Source organism: Seriola aureovittata, chromosome 18, assembly GCF_021018895.1.
Source record: "Seriola aureovittata isolate HTS-2021-v1 ecotype China chromosome 18, ASM2101889v1, whole genome shotgun sequence".
NCBI lineage: Eukaryota > Metazoa > Chordata > Actinopteri > Carangiformes > Carangidae > Seriola > Seriola aureovittata.
The window spans coordinates 13,907,947-13,931,023 of NC_079381.1; the positions used below are offsets into that span (position 1 = coordinate 13,907,947).

The 23,077-nt window shown below is 42.0% G+C and overlaps 2 protein-coding genes across 6 annotated transcripts in view; one reads left to right on the forward strand and one right to left on the reverse strand.

The window, feature by feature from the left end:
* abl1 (c-abl oncogene 1, non-receptor tyrosine kinase) overlaps positions 1–8,912 on the forward strand; it is a 33,280-nt gene extending 24,368 nt beyond the window's left edge. For all 4 annotated transcript variants that reach the window (XM_056402932.1, XM_056402934.1, XM_056402933.1 and 1 more), the window contains 8 exons: positions 2,311–2,583; positions 2,822–2,906; positions 3,242–3,419; positions 3,935–4,119; positions 4,307–4,459; positions 4,554–4,643; positions 4,818–4,946; positions 5,417–8,912. In XM_056402932.1, coding sequence (XP_056258907.1) covers positions 2,311–2,583; positions 2,822–2,906; positions 3,242–3,419; positions 3,935–4,119; positions 4,307–4,459; positions 4,554–4,643; positions 4,818–4,946; positions 5,417–7,092 — 2,769 coding nt within the window. In that variant the 3' untranslated portion in view covers positions 7,093–8,912. The remainder of the gene's footprint in view (positions 1–2,310; positions 2,584–2,821; positions 2,907–3,241; positions 3,420–3,934; positions 4,120–4,306; positions 4,460–4,553; positions 4,644–4,817; positions 4,947–5,416) is intronic.
* A 132-nt stretch (positions 8,913–9,044) lies between these two features.
* Positions 9,045–22,358, reverse strand: rab14l (RAB14, member RAS oncogene family, like). Of its 2 annotated transcripts, XM_056402937.1 has the most exons (9): positions 22,214–22,288; positions 19,733–19,791; positions 16,944–17,002; positions 15,556–15,609; positions 14,698–14,875; positions 13,687–13,753; positions 12,144–12,231; positions 11,667–11,697; positions 9,045–11,545 (listed from the first exon to the last, which is right to left on the reverse strand). In XM_056402937.1, exons 3-9 carry the CDS (start codon positions 16,993–16,995, stop codon positions 11,368–11,370), a joined length of 648 nt encoding a protein of 215 aa, XP_056258912.1. In that variant the 5' UTR covers positions 16,996–17,002; positions 19,733–19,791; positions 22,214–22,288; the 3' UTR covers positions 9,045–11,367. The 2 variants fall into 2 exon arrangements, with proteins under 2 accessions (XP_056258912.1, XP_056258911.1); XM_056402936.1 differs by lacking the exon at positions 19,733–19,791 and having other exon boundaries at positions 22,214–22,358.
* Between the last annotated feature and the right edge of the window lie 719 nt (positions 22,359–23,077).

Genomic DNA, 23,077 nt, shown 5'->3' on the forward strand with positions numbered 1-23,077 from the left:
TTAAGGACGTAGAAAGCAATTTCATACAGTTTCCATGGTCATGCCGGTCAAACAGTGGCAGAAAATCTGTAGGGACAGTAAGACAATTATTTTAGCACATGAATTTCTTTGGCATCTATATCACATTTTTGTCAGTACTTCCCAGCAGTATATAACAATAAATCCTAGTAATCTATTGAATCAATTAACATGATCTGGACACAGATATGTTTCAGAAAATTGGTGGATACATTAATCAATTTAAAAAAGTGATTAAGTAATTTACATCCATTTAAGTTTTTGCTAAAATTGACATTTGCCTAGTAACCTTCTGCATGCACATTTTACTGCTGCACCGATCTCACTTGTAGGTTATAAATGTGTAACATCTACCAACATCTACTGGCAACCACATCAAAAAAAAGCTGTAACTAATGTAACTATCTTAGAAAGAAAAACAAAAATGGAAATGCTTTTGAAGGTCTTTTCTGAGGGAACTGAGTTCAATACTTTTACGACACTGTGTTTCACACATGTTGGAGTCTAAATGAATCTAATGGCTAAACTCCATCATGTGGTTTTGTGGTTTTTTGCTTGTGTCATAAAGGCAGGACATCGCTTACAGCATGTGCCCAAAGCTTCTAAATTGTTTTGTATCTTCTGTAGCTCATTTACAGTAAAGATAGTTTTCAGATACAGTCATTCAAAGAATAGCAAAAAATAAGTATCAAACACTGAAAAAGTGACACATGCCTGCAAGAGCAGATCAGCGCAGTGTTGTATTCTCTCTTAAAGCTGACTGGGGCACAGGTTTCCATCATTCACAGACCTCCAACACAAAGACAGAATTTGACATTATGATTTTTATTTTGTTATTTTCCCTAAAAATGCTTCAAAATGTAATGAAGTTTTGCATGATGAATTACTTGAAATCATCAGCATGAAGAGCTTCAGGTTGGGTAAAGATGGCAGGTGATCTGGAACACATTTAGATTAAGAGCTTTTAAATAATGTGCAGGGTATCACATCCCGATGGTCATGATAGATTAGTGTAGGCCATATTTCACTCTTGCTGAATATCTTGGTGTGGGATTCCCCCAAATTGCTATGTCAGTCAAGAAGCCGCTGCCATTTTGGCTGGGTCACCCTCCTGTCTGTGATGCAGCGAGGTGAGCTAGCTCCAGGAACGCTAGCTATGACAAGAATGCCTCTAACCTCCACTGTGCTGCTCATAATGGCCAGCAGACGCAAGGCCGGGCCAGACACTGACGCCCATGCTAAGACATGCATTAGCACAGACAGTTGCAGCCAAGTATGCACACACACACACACACACACACACACACACACACACACACACACACACACACACACACACACACACACACACACACACACACACACACACACATACACACACACAACAAATGGATGAACACAGATACAGACAGCGACAGTGCACACACACACACACACTTGGTTCCCCATCTCATATTGTTTTCCGTTCTCCTACTGAGTTACAACTCAAGAGTCTGGAATGATAGGCTTCTCCAATAATTTGAGATTACCTCAGCACTCCCCCAAGCTGCAGCTTTGTCTCACGCTCACTGAATAGCTAAAGTTTGTTTGTAAGAAAAACTGATTTTTTTTTCTTTCTTTTTTTTTCCTCTTCGTAAATGGTCATGGTTTGAGCCAGGAGAGCAGCCAACTGACCATTAAATCCTCTTTAGATCTCAAAGGTCTTTTCACCACAGTCAAGGTTGTTCTTTTTCATTTTTTCCTCCACATGCCTTCAACTTGCGCAAAGAGCCCGTTCAACAGTAAAGCAATGCAAAGTGCAGATTGTAGAGCAAATCATTTTTAGTGTTATGTAAGACTTGGACAATGAAAAAGACTGTGTCCACTGAGCCCTGACCAATATCCTCCCTTCCACCAGCTTCTTGACAAATGCCTTGTGGGTTTCGTGACTCGCCTGAGACCTCTCTGTATGACTATGACTTTAATGGATTATTTCATGGTCTGTTTTTGATGGTTTTTCAGTTAATGCTGGATATAATACCACGTACTGTTTGTGATGTAAATGTAATGAAAAGTTACTTTTAACTTGTATGTCTTATTTTGGAAAATAAGTAGACAGTGGTTGACATAGTTAGTTGAATAGTACCTACCTACCTATGTTACCATAGTTGACATAATTTCATCTTGTATTTTGTTGGAATGCATAAATTAGTGTTATAACAGTTGGTTATAAATTATGTCAATATCCCAAGATGAACTGACTTCTCATGTACATGGACTCACATAAAGAACCTCTTGTCCCCCCCCCCCCAGCTGTACGTCTCGTCAGAAAGCCGTTTCAACACACTGGCGGAGCTGGTGCACCACCATTCCACGGTGGCCGACGGCCTCATCACCACGCTGCACTACCCGGCGCCGAAGCGCAACAAGCCCACCATCTACGGAGTTTCTCCCAACTACGATAAGTGGGAGATGGAGCGCACTGACATTACCATGAAGCACAAGCTGGGAGGGGGCCAGTACGGGGAGGTGTACGAGGGTGTTTGGAAGAAGTACAACCTCACTGTGGCAGTCAAGACACTAAAGGTAAGAAAAGAAAAAGGAAATCGGATTTATTTCTGCTTTTAATCTTATGTGTTTGACTGTATGAGGAAAGGATGGATTTCAATAACTTTTCGTCACCTACTGTTGTCAAATATTTACACTGTATCGGCTATAAATCTTTATTTTGGCTGAATAATGCTACCATCTGGTGATATATGGATGTAACTGCAACCAGTCTACGGATTTGCTGACTTTTTTTTTTGCCAACAACTGTGCCCAGGAGGATACGATGGAGGTGGAGGAGTTTCTTAAGGAGGCCGCTGTTATGAAAGAGATCAAACACCCCAACCTGGTACAACTGTTGGGTATGTAAACTGTTTTTAAAAGCTCTTTGTCTATGTGGATAGACTTAAATCTGGCTGACAGGAATAGGATAGGATAATAATAAAAATATTGCTTATTTTCTAACATCTCATCCTCTATTTAATTAACAGAGAATTTCTTTAGGGTTAAGATAGTTTGTTATGCAGATGTCCTTATGTTTGCATGTTAAACAGTTCCAGTATAATCCAGGTAAAGTGTATTTTTTCAGGGTTTCTTCTGTATAAAAGCTGTAACCAGATTTGCAGATGAAAGCAACATCCAGAAAATATTTTGTCAATAACGATTCCTTTCTTTTGCAAACTTGTTTCCATCGCAGGTGTGTGCACACGGGAGCCACCGTTCTACATCATCACAGAGTTCATGACCCACGGTAACCTGCTAGACTACCTGAGAGAGTGCAACAGAGAGGAGGTCAACGCTGTGGTGCTGCTTCACATGGCCACGCAGATCTCCTCTGCCATGGAGTACCTGGAGAAAAAAAACTTTATACACAGGTGGGTGTAAAAATCTTCCAATTCCTTTTTGGAATAAAACTGAGTCCTCAGTCAGAGTTGTGTGAATACCAGAGAAAACAAATTTTTCTCTGAGCAGCTCTCCTCTTTCTCTCTCCACCATCTGCTCTCACAGGAGGACAGACTTTTATCTCAGAAAAGTCGATGTTGTAACGTTGCTAGTTTGTTCTGGCACGTTTAACAGGGTCCTTTAGAGGCAACAAGATGATTTATGTCTCTCATATTTGCCAAACTGCATTTTAATTTTTAAACCTGACAAGACTCAGCTTGTGACTCTGCTCCACACAAAACATCTGTAGAAATCCAACACTTCAGTGAATGTTGTAACAAGACTGATATTTTTGCTGATATTATTTTTCTTACAAAAGGATCTGTGTTCAAATCAGCTCATGCATTTTCTAGATTATTTTACTGTCTATTTTTGATGGTAGAAAGTCAGGATTTCACTTTTGCCTCCTGTTCATCTGTCATACTCCTCTTTGTAACACATCCTGCAGGGACCTAGCTGCCCGTAACTGTCTGGTCGGTGAGAACCACCTGGTGAAGGTTGCGGACTTTGGTCTGAGCAGGTTAATGACAGGAGACACCTACACTGCTCACGCCGGAGCCAAGTTCCCCATCAAGTGGACCGCTCCAGAGAGTCTGGCCTACAACAAGTTCTCTATTAAGTCTGACGTCTGGGGTAAGTTTGATTTTGTTTCAGTGGAACTAAAATGTATTCCTTATGTTCCTGATTGAACAACTAATTTCTTTCATTCTTTTTCAAAAAGGGGAAAACCATGTATTCATTTTCATATCGCACATATTCCTACCATGACTTTACATTCAATAGATTGAGTTCTGAACATCTTTTTGTTTTGCGCCTCCAGCATTCGGTGTGCTGCTGTGGGAGATCGCCACCTACGGCATGTCTCCATACCCCGGCATTGACCTGTCCCAGGTCTACGAGCTGCTGGAGAAAGACTACCGTATGGACCGACCAGAGGGCTGCCCCGAGAAGGTCTATGAGCTCATGAGGGCCTGTGAGTAGCGAAACACATCTATCCAGAATATGATTACAGGCACTCTTCTCTATTAGAAGGACGTTTTTTTATTCTTGTTTTGTCTTCCTGTCAGGTTGGAGGTGGAATCCTTCAGAACGTCCCTCTTTTGCTGAAACGCACCAAGCCTTTGAAACCATGTTCCAGGAGTCCAGCATCTCTGATGGTCAGTGCTGCTTTCTTTTCTCCTGAAAGCATCTTTTCTTGTGGGTAATATTCTGTGATAGCCACAGATACCCTCCTTCAGTGAACACACCACCTGTTCTCCTCTCACAGTTGTAATATGTGGGATTGTCATGTTTGGTTAACTGTTAAATCTTGACTGTGTGTGTATTTTCAGAGGTGGAAAAGGAGCTGGGCAAGAAAGGGAAGAAGGCGACATTAGGCTCTATCCAGCAGGCTCCCGAGCTGCCCACCAAGACCAGGACCCTCCGCAAAAACATGGACAACCGGGATGGAGATAGTCCAGGTTAGACGTACTCACACTCCTGCCCTTGTTGCTACAACTTCATTACAGTTGTTATTATACTTACAGGAATATGTAAAATGAATAGTGTATGCAGGGGGATTATTGTTACTCAATTTCACTTACAAATACTTGATAAAATGGACTGTAAAGACTTTAAACTTCGTCACTTACTTCCTTTTAGTTTCTATTTTGGATTTAGGAGCTTTTTAAATTCTTTAAGATCAATTGCAGTCGGAGATCTGACTCTAACCACATAACATGCTAAGGCTGGTGGAGTTTGCGCCCTCAGGTTTCTTTGGCTCAGGGAACATCTGCCACCCAGCTCAGTCTCCTTTTAAAACATTCCCAAACCTTTCTTGAACAATAGTCTCCATTGTTTTTTTTTTTTTTCTCAGTGTGTCAAAGAATTGTAAGTATTTTATTTTTCTTTATCACTAATGGTTCCCTGGTTCTTCTGTGCACTTCCACAGATCCAGTGGAGCCAGAGGCAGCTGTGTCGTCACCCATGCTTCCCAGGAAAGAGCGCCCCCTCCTGGACAACAACCTGAATGAGGACGACCGCTTGATACCCAAAGACAAGACGCGAAGTTTTCTCAGCCTCATCAAGAAAAAGAAAAAGAATGCACCCGCTCCGCCCAAACGCAGCTCCTCTTTCAGAGAGATGGACGTCCACCCTGACAGGAGAGGTGTGACTCCAGATCCTCGAGACAGTGATGGCTTCAACAATGGTGCATCTTTGGCCATTAATGACAACACACACGGCCTTGACTCCTCCAGGTTCCTAAGTACTAACAATAATGGGGCAGGGGGCATCGCGAATGGGGCTCCTACCTACCCAGGGCCATTATTCCCTAGGAAGAAGGGGGCTCCTGCAGTGCCTGGCCCGGGAGGCAAAGCAGCTACCACACCACCCAGTGAGGAGGAATCCATGTCCAACTCGAAGCGTTTTCTCTGGTCCTCTAGCATGCCCTCTGGCTCGGATGGCAATGAATGGAAGTCCGTCACACTGCCACGAGACTTGGGCCAGCGCCACTTTGACTCAGGTACCTTCGGGGGAAAGCCAGCTCTGCCGCGCAAGAGAACCAGCGAGCAGAAAGGGGAGAGCGCCCCTCGGATGGGCACCCTGACACCCCCGCCACGTCTAAACACCTCATCAGATGTCACCTCTTCCTTCTTAGGCAAAGACACTGATCCCAGTCCTGGTTCCAGTCCCCAGGCTTTAACACCTAAGGCGGTTAGGAGACCAGGTGTGCCGGGGCTGGAGAACTCCAAAACCAGCGCTCTCCATGCTGAGCTTCTCAAGCCCAATGTTTTCCCTGCTTTGGGGGCAGCTGGAGAGGAGTGCAGGGCCCGCAGACACAAGCACCCCGTGGACTCCTCATCTGTCAGGGAAAGAGGAAAGTTGCAGAAACCCAAGCCGGCCCCACCTCCGCCACCCACCAATGCCAAAACAGGCAAGATCTCCCGCAGCCCCACCCAAGAACTCCCCTCCCCCTCCTCCACCACCTCAGACATCAAAGCTAAGGGCCTCCCCTCTGTCTCAGAGCCCCACCACACAACCACTGCCAGTGACCAAGCCCGCTCACCACTCAGTGAGGGCTCCAAGAAGCTGCCCCTGGGCTCCACCTCCAAACCTCAACCGTTGAAGACCTCCACCTCCTCCACTTCAGTGACCACCTCCCTCTCCAGTCAGAGTCTAGGAGGCTTCTCCTCCTCCCTCACCTCTCCCGGCGATCAGAGCTCGCCCACTGCTTTCATCCCGCTAGTGAACACTCGACGCTCCCTCCGCAAGACTGCACCCCGCCAGGCCTCCGAGCGCACCCCCAACTCAGCCGTGACACGCGAGATGGTGCTGGAGGGCACCGAGCTGCTCCGCGCAGCCATTTGCCGTAATTCGGAGCAGACGGGTAGCCATAGCGCCGTGCTGGAGGCCGGCAAGAACCTGTCGAAATACTGCGTGAGCTACGTTGACTCCATCCAACAGATGAGGAACAAGTTTGCCTTCCGTGAGGCCATCAACAAGCTTGAGAGCAGCCTGCGTGAGCTGCAAATCTGCCCCACTGCCACAGGGGGCGCCAATGCACAGCAGGACTTCAGCAAGCTGCTGTCCTCTGTCAAAGAAATAAGTGACATTGTTCAGAGGTAGCGCCCTAAAAGCTTATAATACCAAGACATAAAACTGATACTGTAACTTACACTACCCCCTTTTTTCTGAGCATGTGCATGAACCGCGGTTCATCCTGAGCTCACGTGGGAGAGCTAAGGGTAAAGCCTGCTGGAGCACAGCAGCAGAGTGTAGGTTCACAGAACAGTACACTCTGAAACACTTAAGCCTGTGGTTATTGTGGATGGAATCAAAGGAATCTGTCTGTAGACGTTGTCAGACAGTTTGCAATATTGAAAAGCCTTAACTATGAATGAACAGTGTCTTTTGGCCTTAATGAGGGGGCGAGGGGCCAACTTTTGATCAACATGACCTTTCAGCAATCATTTTTGAAATGATCATGTCTTATGTATGCTAGTAGTTTTTTTTCCCCTTTAGCGATGACACTAGTAGAAAAAAGGATGTGATATCTGTTTCCATCACTGTTTGTGTTTGATTTTTTTTTTTCCATTGATGCCAATGACAATGAGAAAAAACAAAACACTTAACCTCATCTTGTTCTAGGATACCTTCTAACACTTAAACGACTGATGTCATATTGTCCATATTGTTCACCTATAAGAACTGGGGAGTTTCTGAAAGCACAGTGTTTATAGCCTGATGCCTGTGTCCAATGCATCCCGTCATTTTCCATCGCTTTGTGCCGTGTCATCAGTGATTGGTTGTGTGCTGAGTGATGAAATGTGTCAGTGTTTGTTCTGTATGAATGCTTTTTTGCAGTATTTGCAACCATGTGCCATAAGATAATAATGGGAGCAAGCAAATGAGGGAGAACAAGCCTCCGGCCTTCCCCTTTTTTTGCTTCACTGCACACTTTGGTAACAAATAGTGCCTTAAACACTATTGACGGAGCTGTTTAATTACTTCTCACTTCACAAGTGCAGAAATGTGGCTTTGGCTGAATTGTGCCAAGTGTCCAAGAATAGCTGTGTTGATTTGTTTATTGGATTGAAACGTTTGCCATACCAAAAACCTTTGTCTCCAGTCTGTGCTGGAGAGGGACCAGGGTGATCTGCAACTTAGTGGATCTGACTGTTGTTTTATGTTGTTCTTAGACTGGATTTCTTTTTTTTTTTTTTTTTTTAAATAGGTTTAATTCAACTTTCTCTACATGCCAGTCACAAAAGCCATCAGTAGCAGCTTGGCCTAGCAGCAGCATGCTGTTTGATCTGTAAAGAGGGATCATGGACTGACACGGTGTTTCTCTGACCACTGAAGGGCCTCTTTGCTAGAGAGAATTAGCTTTGATGGAGAGTTTGTCACATGGTCTAAATGCTGTTTCAGAGGCCTTTCCACCCCAGCAAAAAAAAAATATATATATCCTGGGGGAAACACTGGACTGAAATGTTTATTGATCTGTCACTTGCTGTCTTACAAAATAATGTATAAGTGAGAAGCTGACCATTATAGACTAAAAGAACCCATGAAATTCCACTGAAACATCATACGTTCCTTTATTCTTGTCTGCATCTCTTGGACATTTTCACTAGTTGTGCTGTAGTCGTCTCACCCCATGTGCCCTGTCTGACTGCGATGCCTGAGGACACAAGTCAACCGCAAGCTGCCTTGACTTCAACATGGTACTGTCAGTGTTGGCTTTTTTTTTTTTTTTTTTTTTTTATTCCTCCCCTTTATCAACCATACCACTACATTTTGTGACTAAGCCTCCTCACCAATTTTGTAGACAAACTTTGCTTTCCTTTGTAAATACATTTTCTTTTTCCTTTCCGTTTCTCTCTCTCTAGCCTTTGTGCAATTTTTGTTGCAATAAAATACAAAGCAGTTGTGCTACTTGAAATACATTAATGAGTCTGGTGCTTTTTCCACATGATCCTAGAGTTTTTTTTTTTCTCAATCAATTCCAGACTTTATCAAAGCCATTTTTTTTTTTTTTTTTTTTTTACATGAACAGATTTAAAAAACAGACACACAGCAACAGGTTATGTATAATTTATTTTTTCTGTCTAGAGTATTTTGTCATTAAAATCAAAATGTCAACATTTTAAAATCATATACACGCAAGAACGCATTTAAATGTTAGCACAGCTCCTTAAAAATTTATACATATGTACTTTTTTTTTGTACTTGTGGACAGACAAAAGCAGGAAGTGGTCACTCAGACTGCAAAGAGGTGGGACACAGGAAAAAGGAAGACCCAGCCCACCAACTTCCCACGACAACAAACCAATCCCCACTCCCCAAAAGTTAAGACGGCGATGCAGGCCCCTCCCATGTGGAGGGGCTATAATGGGGTGGAAAAAGAAAACAGAATATAAACATGAAAGTGCCCCATTCTCCACTCCATTCAGAAATGACAGGAATCAAAGTTTGCAGACATAAATACTACTTTGCACATCATCTCAATCCACTTCCTCTCCCCTCAACCAATCAGCAGGTTCAGTAGTGTGCAGACAGGGTGGTTGTGGGGGGGTGGGGGTATTTAGGTGTCTGTCCTTTACATACATTTATTAATAGAAACTATGTTACAGAATTTTCCCAAGCATGAATTACAGGCAACCCACTAGCACATCAACTGTACAGATCTTGGCAGAGCCAGCAAATAAATTTCTAAATCCCGAGTAGCGAGGTCATCACCAATAGTTAAGAAGCAATATATACAGCTGTCCAATCAGGGAATCACTATGATACAGAAAAATTGTACTCAAAAAAACATAACAAAAAAAAAACCAATTGGGTTTTTAGAATTTCATCTTTTTTGGGGAGGGGGGCATGCTGCTTGGTGTTGTATTATACAAGAGGACCAACTGTCCTTATGAACAGATCAGCTCTTCAGTGCAGCTACACTTGAAGTTTTGAGTTTGTTTTTACATCTGAATAGTCGAGATGTGGGCTTCAGACCATGCTGCTGATATTTTGACCATGTGAGCCACCACTTGTGTGTTTATGTTATTCTCCAGTTAAATGCAATAATTATTCTAAGAAGAGATCATTTACTGAGTCGGGGTGAGTCCAACAGCAGTGATAAGAGCAAGTGCAGCAAAACTATAAAGATTAAAGAGTAATAACATATTAATTATAATAAGGCAACAAACAATGACAAAGACAATGCTGGTAAAGACAGAATCTGTTGATATGACCTGGGGGAGAGTTTTGGGGTCGGACAGGTGAGGAGGGAGAGAGCTGGTGCAAAGAAACTGATGTGAATAAATCTTTCCATCAAAAACAGAAAAGCCATGTTCTTTTTTTTTTTTGTGTTTGTTTTTGTTTAAGTGTCAAAAGAAACCCCCATCCAACTTCTTAACACTGACACTCACAAACACACATAGACAAACTGGAAAACATCCAATATTCCTCCCTATGATATCTCACAGGAGAGACTGAGGAATCACCCACAAGGAATTTGTAGGTGATTCCTGGTTTTCTAAATGTTTTCCTCTCTCTCCTGAGAACATCAGTCTTGCCACATCTGGCAAAGGGATTTGCTTTGTGCTGAGCAGCAGGAGTAGAATTAAAAAGCCACAAGCAGGGGTTGAATCCTGCTGAAAAAGCTCACATTCTCTGAACGACACTTGTGGGCTTCTACCTGCGTGGCTGCATGATGCACTACTTCACTGCCCGATCCCACAAAAATGACCCGCGTGTGAGATATCGCACCTGCATGTCTCGATAAAATGCTGGATTGGTAAACCATGCAGGAGAGGCTGCCAGGAGATTGGGAATATAATTTAGATTTGATTCATAACGAAATTATCAGTGGTGGATGAAACTTAATGCAGTGTTTACATGTCATATATAGCTATAAAACCAAACATAAAAAACAGTCTCAGTTTATCATTATCGTATGAACATTACATCTATCTAAAGTGTCAGTAACCCGTGTAATGCGTGGTGGTGTCTACGATACTACGACGGGGGGGGGGACTACACTGAATGGTGCAAGAGGAGCAGAGGGGAGCAAAAGAGGAGCGTTATGGGACGACAACACACTTGACAGTTTAAAGAGGAGGAGTGAGACAGCAACAGCGGGAGACAGACAGGCAGAGAGGAGGAGGGGAGAGATGTAGTCCACACAGCCCAGCTCAGTCAGGCCCAAGTCAATATCCGTCCCCCGTTCCTTCCCTCCGCAGCCCTGCTCTCATGCAGCTCCTGGTGCAGTGAGGGTGGATGAACGTACGGAGGTGAAGAAATGGATGGAAAAGGGTGGTGGTGGTTGGGGAGGGCGGTCAGGACACAGAGAGGGGGAGAGAGAGAGAGGGGGGGGAGAGAAAGAGAGGGCGAAGGGGGTTTGCTTGGTCATTAGCAGCCGCAGCCTTCCCTCTGGGGCTGTGGTTCACTGGTTAGCCGGCCGCCCTGAGGGGCTGAGGGCTTGTGCTGGACCCCTGACTCGGCGGCGTTCAGGTCCAGGCTGCCATCTTGGATGTTCTGGTAGATCTTCTTAGCGGCTTCCAGGAAGGCGTCCTCAACGTTTTCACCTCTGAACGCACAAAGCATAAACACAAGCGTGAGAAAAGGAAGCAAATGGGAGCTAAAGAAAGTAAGCAAAGGGATATCTCGTACTCTGCTGTCACTGATGCACTGCAGTTGTGCAGACTTACGTTTTTGCACTAGCTTCGAGAAACAGCAGACCTGCAGAACACAAAACAGACACGATGATGGCGTCAGTAAAACATTGTTCCACACTCACATACCAAGTCCTCATTTGCCCCCTCTTTCAATTAATCTCTGTTCACTTAATCTTTCCTTAAGTCACCTTCTCCTAGTTTCTGTCTTAGTAATATAAACAGAAAAGGATGTTCATCTTCACTTTTGTCTGTTGAAATCAACCACAAGAGCTTTCATTATAAACATTCAGAAAAGAACAGGGAGGCTAACTCTCATTCAAATTCTAAATATTTGGATATTTTGTCAGGATTCCTGTGATTATTGTTTTGTTGAAACTGAGGATGGAACAGTCAAGAGTTTTGGAAGATGTGTTTGCACTAAACATGATTGGTTCAACATCTTATTTGACTCCTCCACCTAAAACCTTCTTTCCCATCTTCCCAACAAGCATTGCTCTGTGTCTGGCTCACCGTTCTCCTCAGCAAACTGCTTTGCCTCCTCGTACGTGACGTCCCTCTGGGCCTCCAGGTCTGCCTTGTTTCCTATGAGAATGATCACCTGAGAATACAGACACAGGAAGAGGAAGAGTAAGACAAACCGATAGACAGTATGGCCTTTCAGGGAGAAGTCTCTTTTCTAAACCTCCAAGAGATAAGAGAGCCATGGGCAGCATTGAAAGACTTCCTAAATCAGCTGTCATACCACTGACTTGTCTGTTGAGAAATCGATAGATAAACACACTGAGGAACAGACACCCCCATATGAGCACATTATTCGGTGCCCCCTAGCAACTGTGATGTAATTAGACTTGTAATATACTGGTGTAATGTAATGAGCTTCTTTGTACCAGAGAGACAGACTCTGCTCCACTGAACTGCTGTGTGCTCAAAAAAAAAAAAAAGATCCTCACCATGTTAACAGCTAATCATTATCACATTATCAGCGTTGAGGTGAAAATTCGACTGTGATATGCTAGTGACTTTCACGGGCCAGGACAGGCAGAATACATAGAGCAAAAGTATGACGTGCATGGAAGTGCACACACAAGGAAAACACAATTATTATTAATATTTCACTAAGACAAATATAAGCACTGCTGATTTGATGTTGACGTTCACAAAGAATTTACAAAAGATTAAACTTCAAGTTCTTCGCCTTGAATTGTTGGCTGTTACTGGGAGAAGTGAGGGCCAGATTTTTAGAAGCTCTTGCTAAATAACAATAAAGTCTTACATAACACTTTTCACTCAATTGACAACCATTGTGTCAGTTCGAGCTGAGCAGCCAGAATAAAAAAAAAATTTTTAAAAAAATCACTTGCAAATGTTGACAACTGGGGCTCAAGCCATGACTGGACTACAACAGTGCCACCACATGGGTGCTACAAGATGCTTCAGCAAAAACAGCAATCACCACGAAAACAGGCTCCACTAACAGACTGCTGTGGATTTCTCTGTTTTCTATGAACATCACTTGAAGAAAATGTCTACATAAACTCTTCTTTGAAATTATAAAGAGTGGATTTTAACAGAAATACACAGACTCATCATTCAAACAATATTCATACTTTGTGGTCTTATGTATTCATAAGATGAACAAAAGAAAACATAGTTCCACAAGAGGCCCCTATATTTGCATGAAACATTTTTGTTTTAAGACTAGGAAAACATTCTCAATTTGGAATAGAAGTGACATGTTGCAGAAACCCACTTCTCTGAAGAAACACAGAGCTCAGTAAATGAGACCAGTATGATTGAGAGCTAATCATATTTACCAAGAAATCCAATTTAAGAGAGGGACAGGGCTCTGTGGCTTCAAACAATCTCAGGGGAGAGGGAGAACAACACAGGGGGATAGAGAGGAAACAAAGCAGCGGAAGTGACAACAGGGGTGATGAAGTAAGAGGGACGACACAGAGGGAAAGAAAACTACACAGGTAAAGATATACAGAGAGCAGGGGGTAAGCAGAAGAATTCCAGTGTGCAAAGTGAAATGATGTTAATGTGTTCTTACAGTATTGGGGTTGGTGAGGTTTCTAGCATCAGTCAGCCAGCTGCTGAGGTGGTTGTACGTGCTTCTCCTGCGGGACATAAACAGAAGGGCAGAGGTTACTATGACGACGAGCACAGGCATAACAGAACATCATGCTATTTCTGAGGAGCTATCAGAAAAGAGTTGGCAGCTGCTGCAGCATCAGGATGGTGTAACAGAACATTAAAGAGAGCAACTAATTTTGGGGATACATGTGAGATTTATATTGGTGTAGAAACTCAACCGAACAGCTTTCTCTCTGTATCCCATAAGACTGTAACAGGTCATTTCTGTCATTTGTTCAGAGTTACAGCCTCAATTTCAATTTCCATTTTCCAATAAATGTCCCATTTCCTCAACATTACAGTTTGATCCTAATGAAAATCACCATGTGATGTGAGTCAAAGTAACAGAGGAACAGGTCCAAAGTTAGATGCACTGACACTGTACTATAAACTGGAGAATACAAATATAAAAAAAAAAAAACAGTTATTAAAGCCACACCCTTTAATTACAGGATATGGACAAGGAATTACCAGTTGTGCTGAAAGCAACCATGCGTGACACTGAGCACTCATCATAGTCTCCCGTTCTTGCCCATTACACCAACTGTGGGCAGGCAAATCGCCAGAAATGTAAACAATTCATATTAGCTTTTCCAGTTGACTGTTTGTGGGACCCTAGGGGCCCTTACTGGAGTTGGGTGTGGTGTGGACATTCCACACGCTGAACTGTGTTTATTTGGCAGGCCACTGATACTATCTAACAGTTCGGGCACAAAGGTTGAACACAAGCAGTAAACCTGTTGGTGTTTGTTCAGGAAGGAGTCTGTGAGCTGCAGTTGTCACATGCTTTTGTTTTCATTTAACTTCTTCTTCCTACATGTTTTTGTAACATGCACCAGACTTGTTATCGCATACTCCATGAAAGCTTCGGTGTAAAGTGGAGACCATGTAGTAAATGTGTATCACCACAGAACAATCGTGCCTGTACCTGGTGATGTCGTAGACCATGAGTGCTCCTGCAGCTCCGCGGTAGTAGGAGCGGGTGACGGCCCTAAAGCGCTCTTGTCCTGCCGTGTCCCAGATCTGCAGCTTGATCTTCTGGCCACTCACCTCGATGATTCTTGTACCAAACTCCACACCAATCGTATGGGGGCAGTCTGCCATGACTGGGGAGAGAAAGTGAGGCCACTGTGAATTCAATTCCTGTTTCAATTAGTTTTTACCGCTGTTAGTTTTGCACATCCTGAATGTTCTTACATTTTTTCCTCAACTGAAAGCCTCACCAAAACCCTTAACCTCGCCCTAAATCCAAGTCTTAACCCTCAAGCAACCCTCCTGCATTTTGGTCCCCACAAAGCGCACATGCACACACACACGCTCACACATCTCCATTATAAGCATGCAGCAGGTGCATCAATAATTGATCACATTCATTATACTCAGTAAATTGAAAGTATCACCACCAAGAATGCGACAAATGTCTTCAAAGCTGACACAGAAAAACTTTTCTAAATCACCCTTGTGTGTGTATGTGTGTGTATGTGTGTGTGTGTGTGTGTGTATGCAGGATGTAATCGCTGATGAGTGAATGAGGAATACAGCATCTGGCTTGTTAATAGTAGCACTAAACAAAACAGGGCTGAATGGCAATGGGAGGCTGCAGCTGACTCACGCACAGAAGAAGAGTCTCACTGCTGAGCTCACACTCGACTTCTATGCCACTGACTTCCGCTGGCATACAAAGAAATCTAAAGTGGTCTAGGCGCTCCAGTTGAACCTGGCAACCTTGTATACACTGAGGCACACAGACAGATGAAAAAGAGTCAAAAATCAGGGCAGCACTTACATTTCTTTTCTGTGAACTGGTGAAGCAAACATGACTTCCCCACCCCCATGTCCCCTGTGGAGAGAGAGAGAGAGAAACTCAGGTCAACCAAGGAAATAACAGAAGAACAATTCTCTATTCAGGCCTGCAGTGTTGCCCCCATGCATGATGTAGCAGCCCCTCTGTGACAGTCAGTGACGATACTTAAAATTTCATGTGGAGTAGTGGAAGAATGACAGAAAGATCTTAATGTGTCCTACAGAGTTTGTCAATACTGTTTATGCTTAGAACCATTTTGACACCAATGGTGTTTGTTTTGTGCCTCGATCCTGTTTGAGCAATTATCTATGATCTGTGATGAACCCTTCATTTGCAGCTCAACAAAATGAGAAAAACGATGCTGCAAGCAAACAAAATTAAACAAATTCATCTGTTTTAGGGCTGGGCAATGCCGACAAAATCAATAGTTTTGACATAATATCTTGAAATTTTAAGTGTGCCAATATTTAGGATCCAACTACTGGTGTTTTCAGGAGATACTCAAGAAAATGCTGAGAAAAACCAAACAGCACCAATGTTGAGGCATTCACTGTTTATTTTACTCAGCTAAAACAATCATAAGTAACTTCGAAAATTGTGTGCAGCTCTGACAAACATGATCATGAGATCTTAAAAACTTCAGTTAGAGAGAAGAAAAAAAAAAGAATAAAGAATCAACAAAAAGTAGCAAGCCACTATCCCTCGAGGCTGCTCTTACAGACTCATTCAAACACCTGCTTAAACTTTCAGGCAGGGTGTAATACGCTTGACAGAAGAAGATGATAAACAGCCCGGAGCTATGGGCGTGTGTGTTTATGTATGGCTGTGAATCTATGTACAAGTTTAAGCAGCAATGTGTTTACTTCTAGGCCACGGGTTGAGAAGCATGTCAACAAAACATGGAACATAATGCTAAAGTGGAGATGCATTGAAAAATGCATTACATATTCACAATGTATGCTCAACTCTTCATTGCTAAGCAGCACAGAGTAGTATGTCACTTAAGTATTAGCAAATGATTTTGAAAACAAGACACTGTCTGTCATCACAGAAGATCTTAGGGGACTAAGAGTCGTTGGATTTCTTTGACTAATGCATTTGTCAGTTTCACTGATCGTGTTTGTCAGGTATCACTGTCTATCAGCGAATTAAGGCAGTTGTGAAGAAACATCATTTAAAATTTGGTGCTTTGACAGACAGTAAAAATTAAATATGCTGGATCCACTCAGTGTACAGGGTAGCATCCCATATGTATATTAAAAAATATGGATGATCACTCATCAGACCTTCATTTGGAAAGGGGATATGTCTCATCAACATAGCTTGCTCCAGACACTGCACACTGGCTGTCGCTGGCATTGCTCACTTACCGATAATGATGTATTTGAAAATGTAGGAGTAGTTGTACGGTGCAGTGGCCATTGTGGCTCTGAAAGAGAGAAAAGACAGGGGAGGTTTAGGCATTTAAACTATCAGTAAGGACAATTTGCTGTTTTTCAACTATAGGAATTCCAGGTAATGCAAGTAAGAGCAATAATTACATGTGGAATGTGGATTACAATCCTTTTTTTTTTTTTTTTTTAGTAAAAGTTCATTCTTTTATCTTCCAATCAGTGACTACAGTCCAGTGAAGCACTACTACTCATGGCTGACCACATTCATTCTTCATGCTGGGCTATTGTATATCAGCAGCAGGACATATTCTCTCTCTCATGTGAAAAAATACAACAAAAACAGACAAAAAAAGACATTTATGCTGCACACAGGGTATACATACATCTTGCTAATTTCCACACAATTATATGACAAAAAAAACAAACATACTATACTATAGAGGATAGGCTAAACCCTAATCTGAGTAAGTGTAGATGCAAATAAAAACACAATAAGTATTGTACACGCTTTAATTATACTTGTCATCTTGGGGTCAATGTTATTCTCCAAACCTATAATCCTATCAGACCAACAGGACCCTAGTAATGAGGACAGAGAAGGCCAGCCAGATCCATCATCATTGCACACTAGAAGTACAGCAATAAAATCTGCAGGGATGTGATTGAACGCATCAAATTATATACATTCTATAAACACTCCAGTTACACCATTTGAGTAATTACTAAATTTTATTATGCAATTATAAATTACCCAACTATAAGAACAGTGCTCATCATTACCAGCTAGTATGATCTTGATCAAAAACGCTAAAAGAAAAAACGTGCGTATGTTTCTCAATTCATTCCCATGTCCTGCAATGCAACAGCTGGGACTGCACAAGTAACCAAAAATGAAATCGAACACAAATACTTTCTCAGCTGGTAAGAAACTAGGAGGTGTTGTGACTGCACTTCCCATACATTTAACATTTCTGCTTACATAAATAAATGCAGAAAACAACAGCCATGTGTTTTTTTTTTTACAGTTTGGTGATCAGTGACAAACTGGTTGGCATTAAGTCATATTTCAACTTATCATATTCATCAGCAAGCAAACATATGCACATACTTATTCTACTGAGTCCTTTCAACCAGCGCACAAGCAACTACTAATCATTAGTCAGAAATTACTATACAAGACTTAATTGATTTAAATACCCGTTAGCTAACTTATGCTACTGTGGACACAATCCACAAGACATACATTTCTACTAAGTTTAGTATATCATCCACCACTCCTACACCTAGTCTGAGCTGACTCAGGTGATGCAGAGCCACTGTGTAAGCCATCATCACTACAGCTTAAGTTAGCTTCATATTCAGCTATTAAGAAAAAAGCTTTCACATGCTGCACCAGTGTTCACTTGACCTAGGTGATTACAGTATTCCGAACAATATTACCCATACTGTCTATCTTAATTACATGGGAGTCACGGTTTATTTTTCTTCACCCCATAATAACCAACAAACCAAACCATCAAAAGTCTGAATAAAAAATAAAATAAAAATCCAAGTCCAGTTATAATGTGACATTCATTCATTAAATATACTGTATGCAGCTACATCATCACTTCAGAGAGTGATGAAGAACCATTGGTGGTATTCAGAGTTAGAACGGCGGCATGTCGTAGGCATGTAGACAAGTGAGGTGATGGATAACTTTTAACACAGGGGTGAGGAAAACTCCACAGTGGTCAGTATACAGCACTAACCATATCATCCTGCTGTCTGTACTGTAACACAGTGACACTTACATGTACACAAGAACACCTCCAGCATCCTAGGCTTAGAGTTAAAAATAGCCTCGACACCTATCTGATATCCACTGATGCTTCAGTGCTCACACTCCACTCACAGCAAATAGACAAAGGAAAATCCATCAGATTTACCACACATCACCACCTCTTCTACTAGTAAATCAAAAGAGCATTCACACAAATACACAGTTAAATAGCCATGGGGAGAAGCTCTTTTGGAACTTGTTCAGATTTATTCATAAATAAATGATCTGGTCATGTACGACATCAGTGAAGCTGATTTGGAAAGCAGGCAGTGTTCCTCATGATCAATGTCAATGTAAAATTCACTTAGCAATTTCCTGACATTAAGGCTATTTTGTACTTGTGCTGAATAAATGCTGCTTTATAATTCTGAAACGAGGTGCTGCTATACAGCGTAACTGCTGTAGAGAAGTAAATAATTCAGGCATAACAATCAGGAGAATAATCACTCAGCAGCCTGATGGTTTCTATGTCCCCCGCAAAGATAGTCTGCCTTAAACCGTCTGAAGCTCAGTGAAAACTGTTCTGCAGTTAAAGCAGTTCCTGGAAACTGAAATCACTGGGCCACATCAGAGCCCATTGCAAGTGTTATGCTCCTACTTCTGCATCTGCAGTTCGGTGATCATGTATGACTGGCCAGATTAATGCTGACACAACCAGAAGAAATGTGGATGTGGTGTGATAAGACAGTCTAAGAGACAAGCAACAGAGATAGAGCGAGTGAGTAAAAGGAAAAGTAATTTAGAAAAAAGGGATGAAAAAAGCTGATAAGGGGAGTAGACTTAAAGTAGCATAAGAAAATGGAGTAACTGGGTGAAATATAGAGGATTGGAGACACTAATGTGTTAGACAGGAAATAAAGAGGGCCTGCAAGGCTACATAGTCAAGGTTAATTCAGGTCAATATCATAAACCTTTGTTTTAATGAAAACTTTGGCTCAGGTACCTTCATGATGGCACATGCTGACACATGCTGACACTCATATTGACTCCAGGTACAACCCCCTTAAATGAAAATAAATTAGATGAAAAATTAAATAACTCAAAGTATGTTTCAGTATTTCAAATTTCCTGGAGCAAAATATGACTTAACAGAGGAAGCTGCTGAATTTCAAACTATGTAAACAACTTGCAGGGCTACCAGAGCAAGCTGTAACTGTGTTTTGGTTGGTGGCCTCAGAAAAGACTTGGCTCACACATGCAGTCCTCCACAAACTGCAACTTGACCTGACATTTGAAAAGTACTTAGGCTAACAACAACTAGATAACTGAATCTAAAAGCAGTTTGTATGAAGTTGCTACTTACATCATGCACTATCTGGATACCTAGCTTAGATACTTATTACTTTGTTAAAAAAAAAAAAATATGGCTAACTCTGATATCACAACAACGACAACAGCAAACATGCTATCACAAGCTTGTTTACACTAAAAAGTTACTTGTGCTAATGTGAAGGATGACACTGCAATATGTCATTTTTTCTATCACTTAATGCATTAATTCTCAATCCACTAAGTCCGACTGATATGACTGAAGGAAGTCCTAGAAATTTCACTGAGCAGGTCCCACACATCAATTAGGTTTCTAAAGTTTCAAATTGAAACACAGACCATGAAAATCACACCATAATTATCCCTCAAAATCCGGGTATAACATTTAAGGGATTTTTTCTTAGCTGCCTGCTGTCACATGACCCTCATGTGGCACCTCTACCCCCAGTGGGACAGTTTTCAATGCTATGGAAGGTAAGGTGTTACAGAAAGTATCACCAACCAGTCACAAAATGTGACTCAGTTGTGATATTCAACCTTATTTTGTGTTCATTATGTACAAATAAACCACATGAGTATCTATCAAGGAGAAGGCAAGTCAAGACCATGTGACCAGACTGCAGCCTCAGCACTTCTGCCTTACTTCCCAACTATCTGAATCTTTCTCCAGAGACACACTGTCAAAGCCTTTTCTCTGCTCAACAACCACTTCCCATAGAGGGGAGGACGCATGACTTGTGTGTATCTTAAATCTGGGCAATCAGGAAATCCTGACACAGTCACGGTGCCTCCATGATGTTCAGGCCCACTTTTCAAATCATGTGACTCTTTTCAAACCCTAGAAAACAATATAATGAGATCATCACTACCGTTTACAGGCAAGGCAGAGCACACTATCACAATGCATACAAATTGAATTTATGATGATTTATAACATTTATACCATGAAAAATCAATACAAAAGAACAACAAGTAACGTTGTTATGTTTCTAATCGAGCCTACAAATACACAGAGAGCACTGGTACAAGAAACAGAAATGATGCAGCATTTTATGGTGGAAAAGGGAAGATCTATCCCAATTGTACAACACTTGGAGACATTAATAGTGTCCTTTGCAGCAAGATTCCGTTTTGAAATTATACACAACTGTTGTCTGAAAAAAAATAAAAACCAAAGGGGAGGCTAACGTACTAATGGCTAAGGAATTAGCATGGGACCTTAAACGCAACGCTACATTACAGATGATAACGGTATTATCAACACTTCCTTACCACGAAACACAATTAAAAGCACACACAAATCCAAACAAACCGGACTGGAGTGCCTCATGTTAACTCTTTAATTTGATACTGTAACGTCACGCCTGCGCCCCTACGACGTTGGCTATCTTAGCTTAACAACCGGCAAAATGACAGCGTCGGTTTGGTTAATTCTCTGCTGTTAGTTAGCACTCAAAGAGCTAGAAATGTGACTAAGCAGAGGAAGAAGTAAAAGCTGACATTTACTTGGTTGACTAGCTAGATGATCGTGACTAGTAAATATCATGGCCCTATCTTAGCTGTTTTGACAGCTAAGTTTGCGTTAGCTGGTTACCTGCTTGCTGACATCAGTGGATGTATCTTGACAACAAATCACATAAATCACAACACGGAAGTTGATTGCCTCTATCAGCACACAGACAATCAATCAAATATCATGTTATTAGCATAACCCGATCGGAAAAACAATTTGGCCTCAGCATAATCAACAAAAGCCACCATACACCAAACTAACGACAGCTAGCGGTGGCTTTAGCATGCTAGTTTTCTAGCTATCTGCGAGGGTTGGATTATGTTAAATACGTAGCTTCGATTGCTTGTCACACTTTATTTAGTCATCGCTGAGGAAGTCCCATCTTCGTCCACATTAGTAATATCTGACAGTTCAATAGGTAATATCGCATATTCTTGGAAACTAACGATAGACACCAAACTAGTGTTAGCCAACTGTTAGCTAGCTTCGTTAGCTTTCCAATTAGCTGATTCCTGACAAACACAGGCTGGCTAAACTCTTCCAGCTGTTTAATACTTTGAATATCGGTGCCTCCGCGTTTACTAGACACTTTGTACATGTGTGTGTGAGTGTGATTAAATATTGCCAAATTTCTGTCCTTACCAGGAATGAAGTCTTTTGAGCTGTCTGTTCTTGATCTGCTCAGAGGAGGTCTGCAGGTTATCCTGGCTCAAGTATGATCTGTCTATCCAAGATGGCTGCTCGCGGCACAGGGTTTCCTCCGCTGTGTACAATGGGTTCTGGGACAAAGAGCATCGTATGCGGCGGTTTGCGGTATGAGCACCGCTAGAGTGCACCCCTTCGTGGAAGGCAATCTCACCTGCACAGGTGTATTCATGCATACTGTACTGGCATGGTACTTAACACCAATTATGTGCCGCATCAGGTAATATATTCATCACTTAAGTGAAATCATGAGCCAGAAGACTGAGTGTTCAGGGGCACCTGCTTGACCTGGGTTCAGGTACTGTTTCAGCATCCTTTTACTTTAAAGACCTATATCAAACTGATTCTGACATGTGAGTTTTAGCTTTGTATAACCATTCTAGGACCTAAAAATTATTTATTGTTTATCTGGATCCCCATTAGTTGTTGCTTTTACAAGAACACTTATCCTGTCTTCAAGTCTGTCAATCAAAAATGTTTTGTAGATTCTTGAGATATAAAGCATGGCAAACATTCCCAGTGAGATTATGGCTCTATACATGTTTTTGTTTTCTGTTGTTTTTTTTTCATTGCATGACAGCTTGAGGTCCAGGTTGACATCTGTTAATGTGTTAAAAAAAAAAGTCCTTTGTGTTCTATCCAGAGGGAAGTAGACATTTGTCTCATGCAAACAATCAGAATAAGGAAAGCAGGGCTATAAGCTGTTTATTAAACATTTGGAGTTGGACAGCATCCATTCTGCCAACTTATCCCTGTGTAAGACTGTAATTTCTGCTCCAGCGGGGCTTTTCTGCCAGCGCC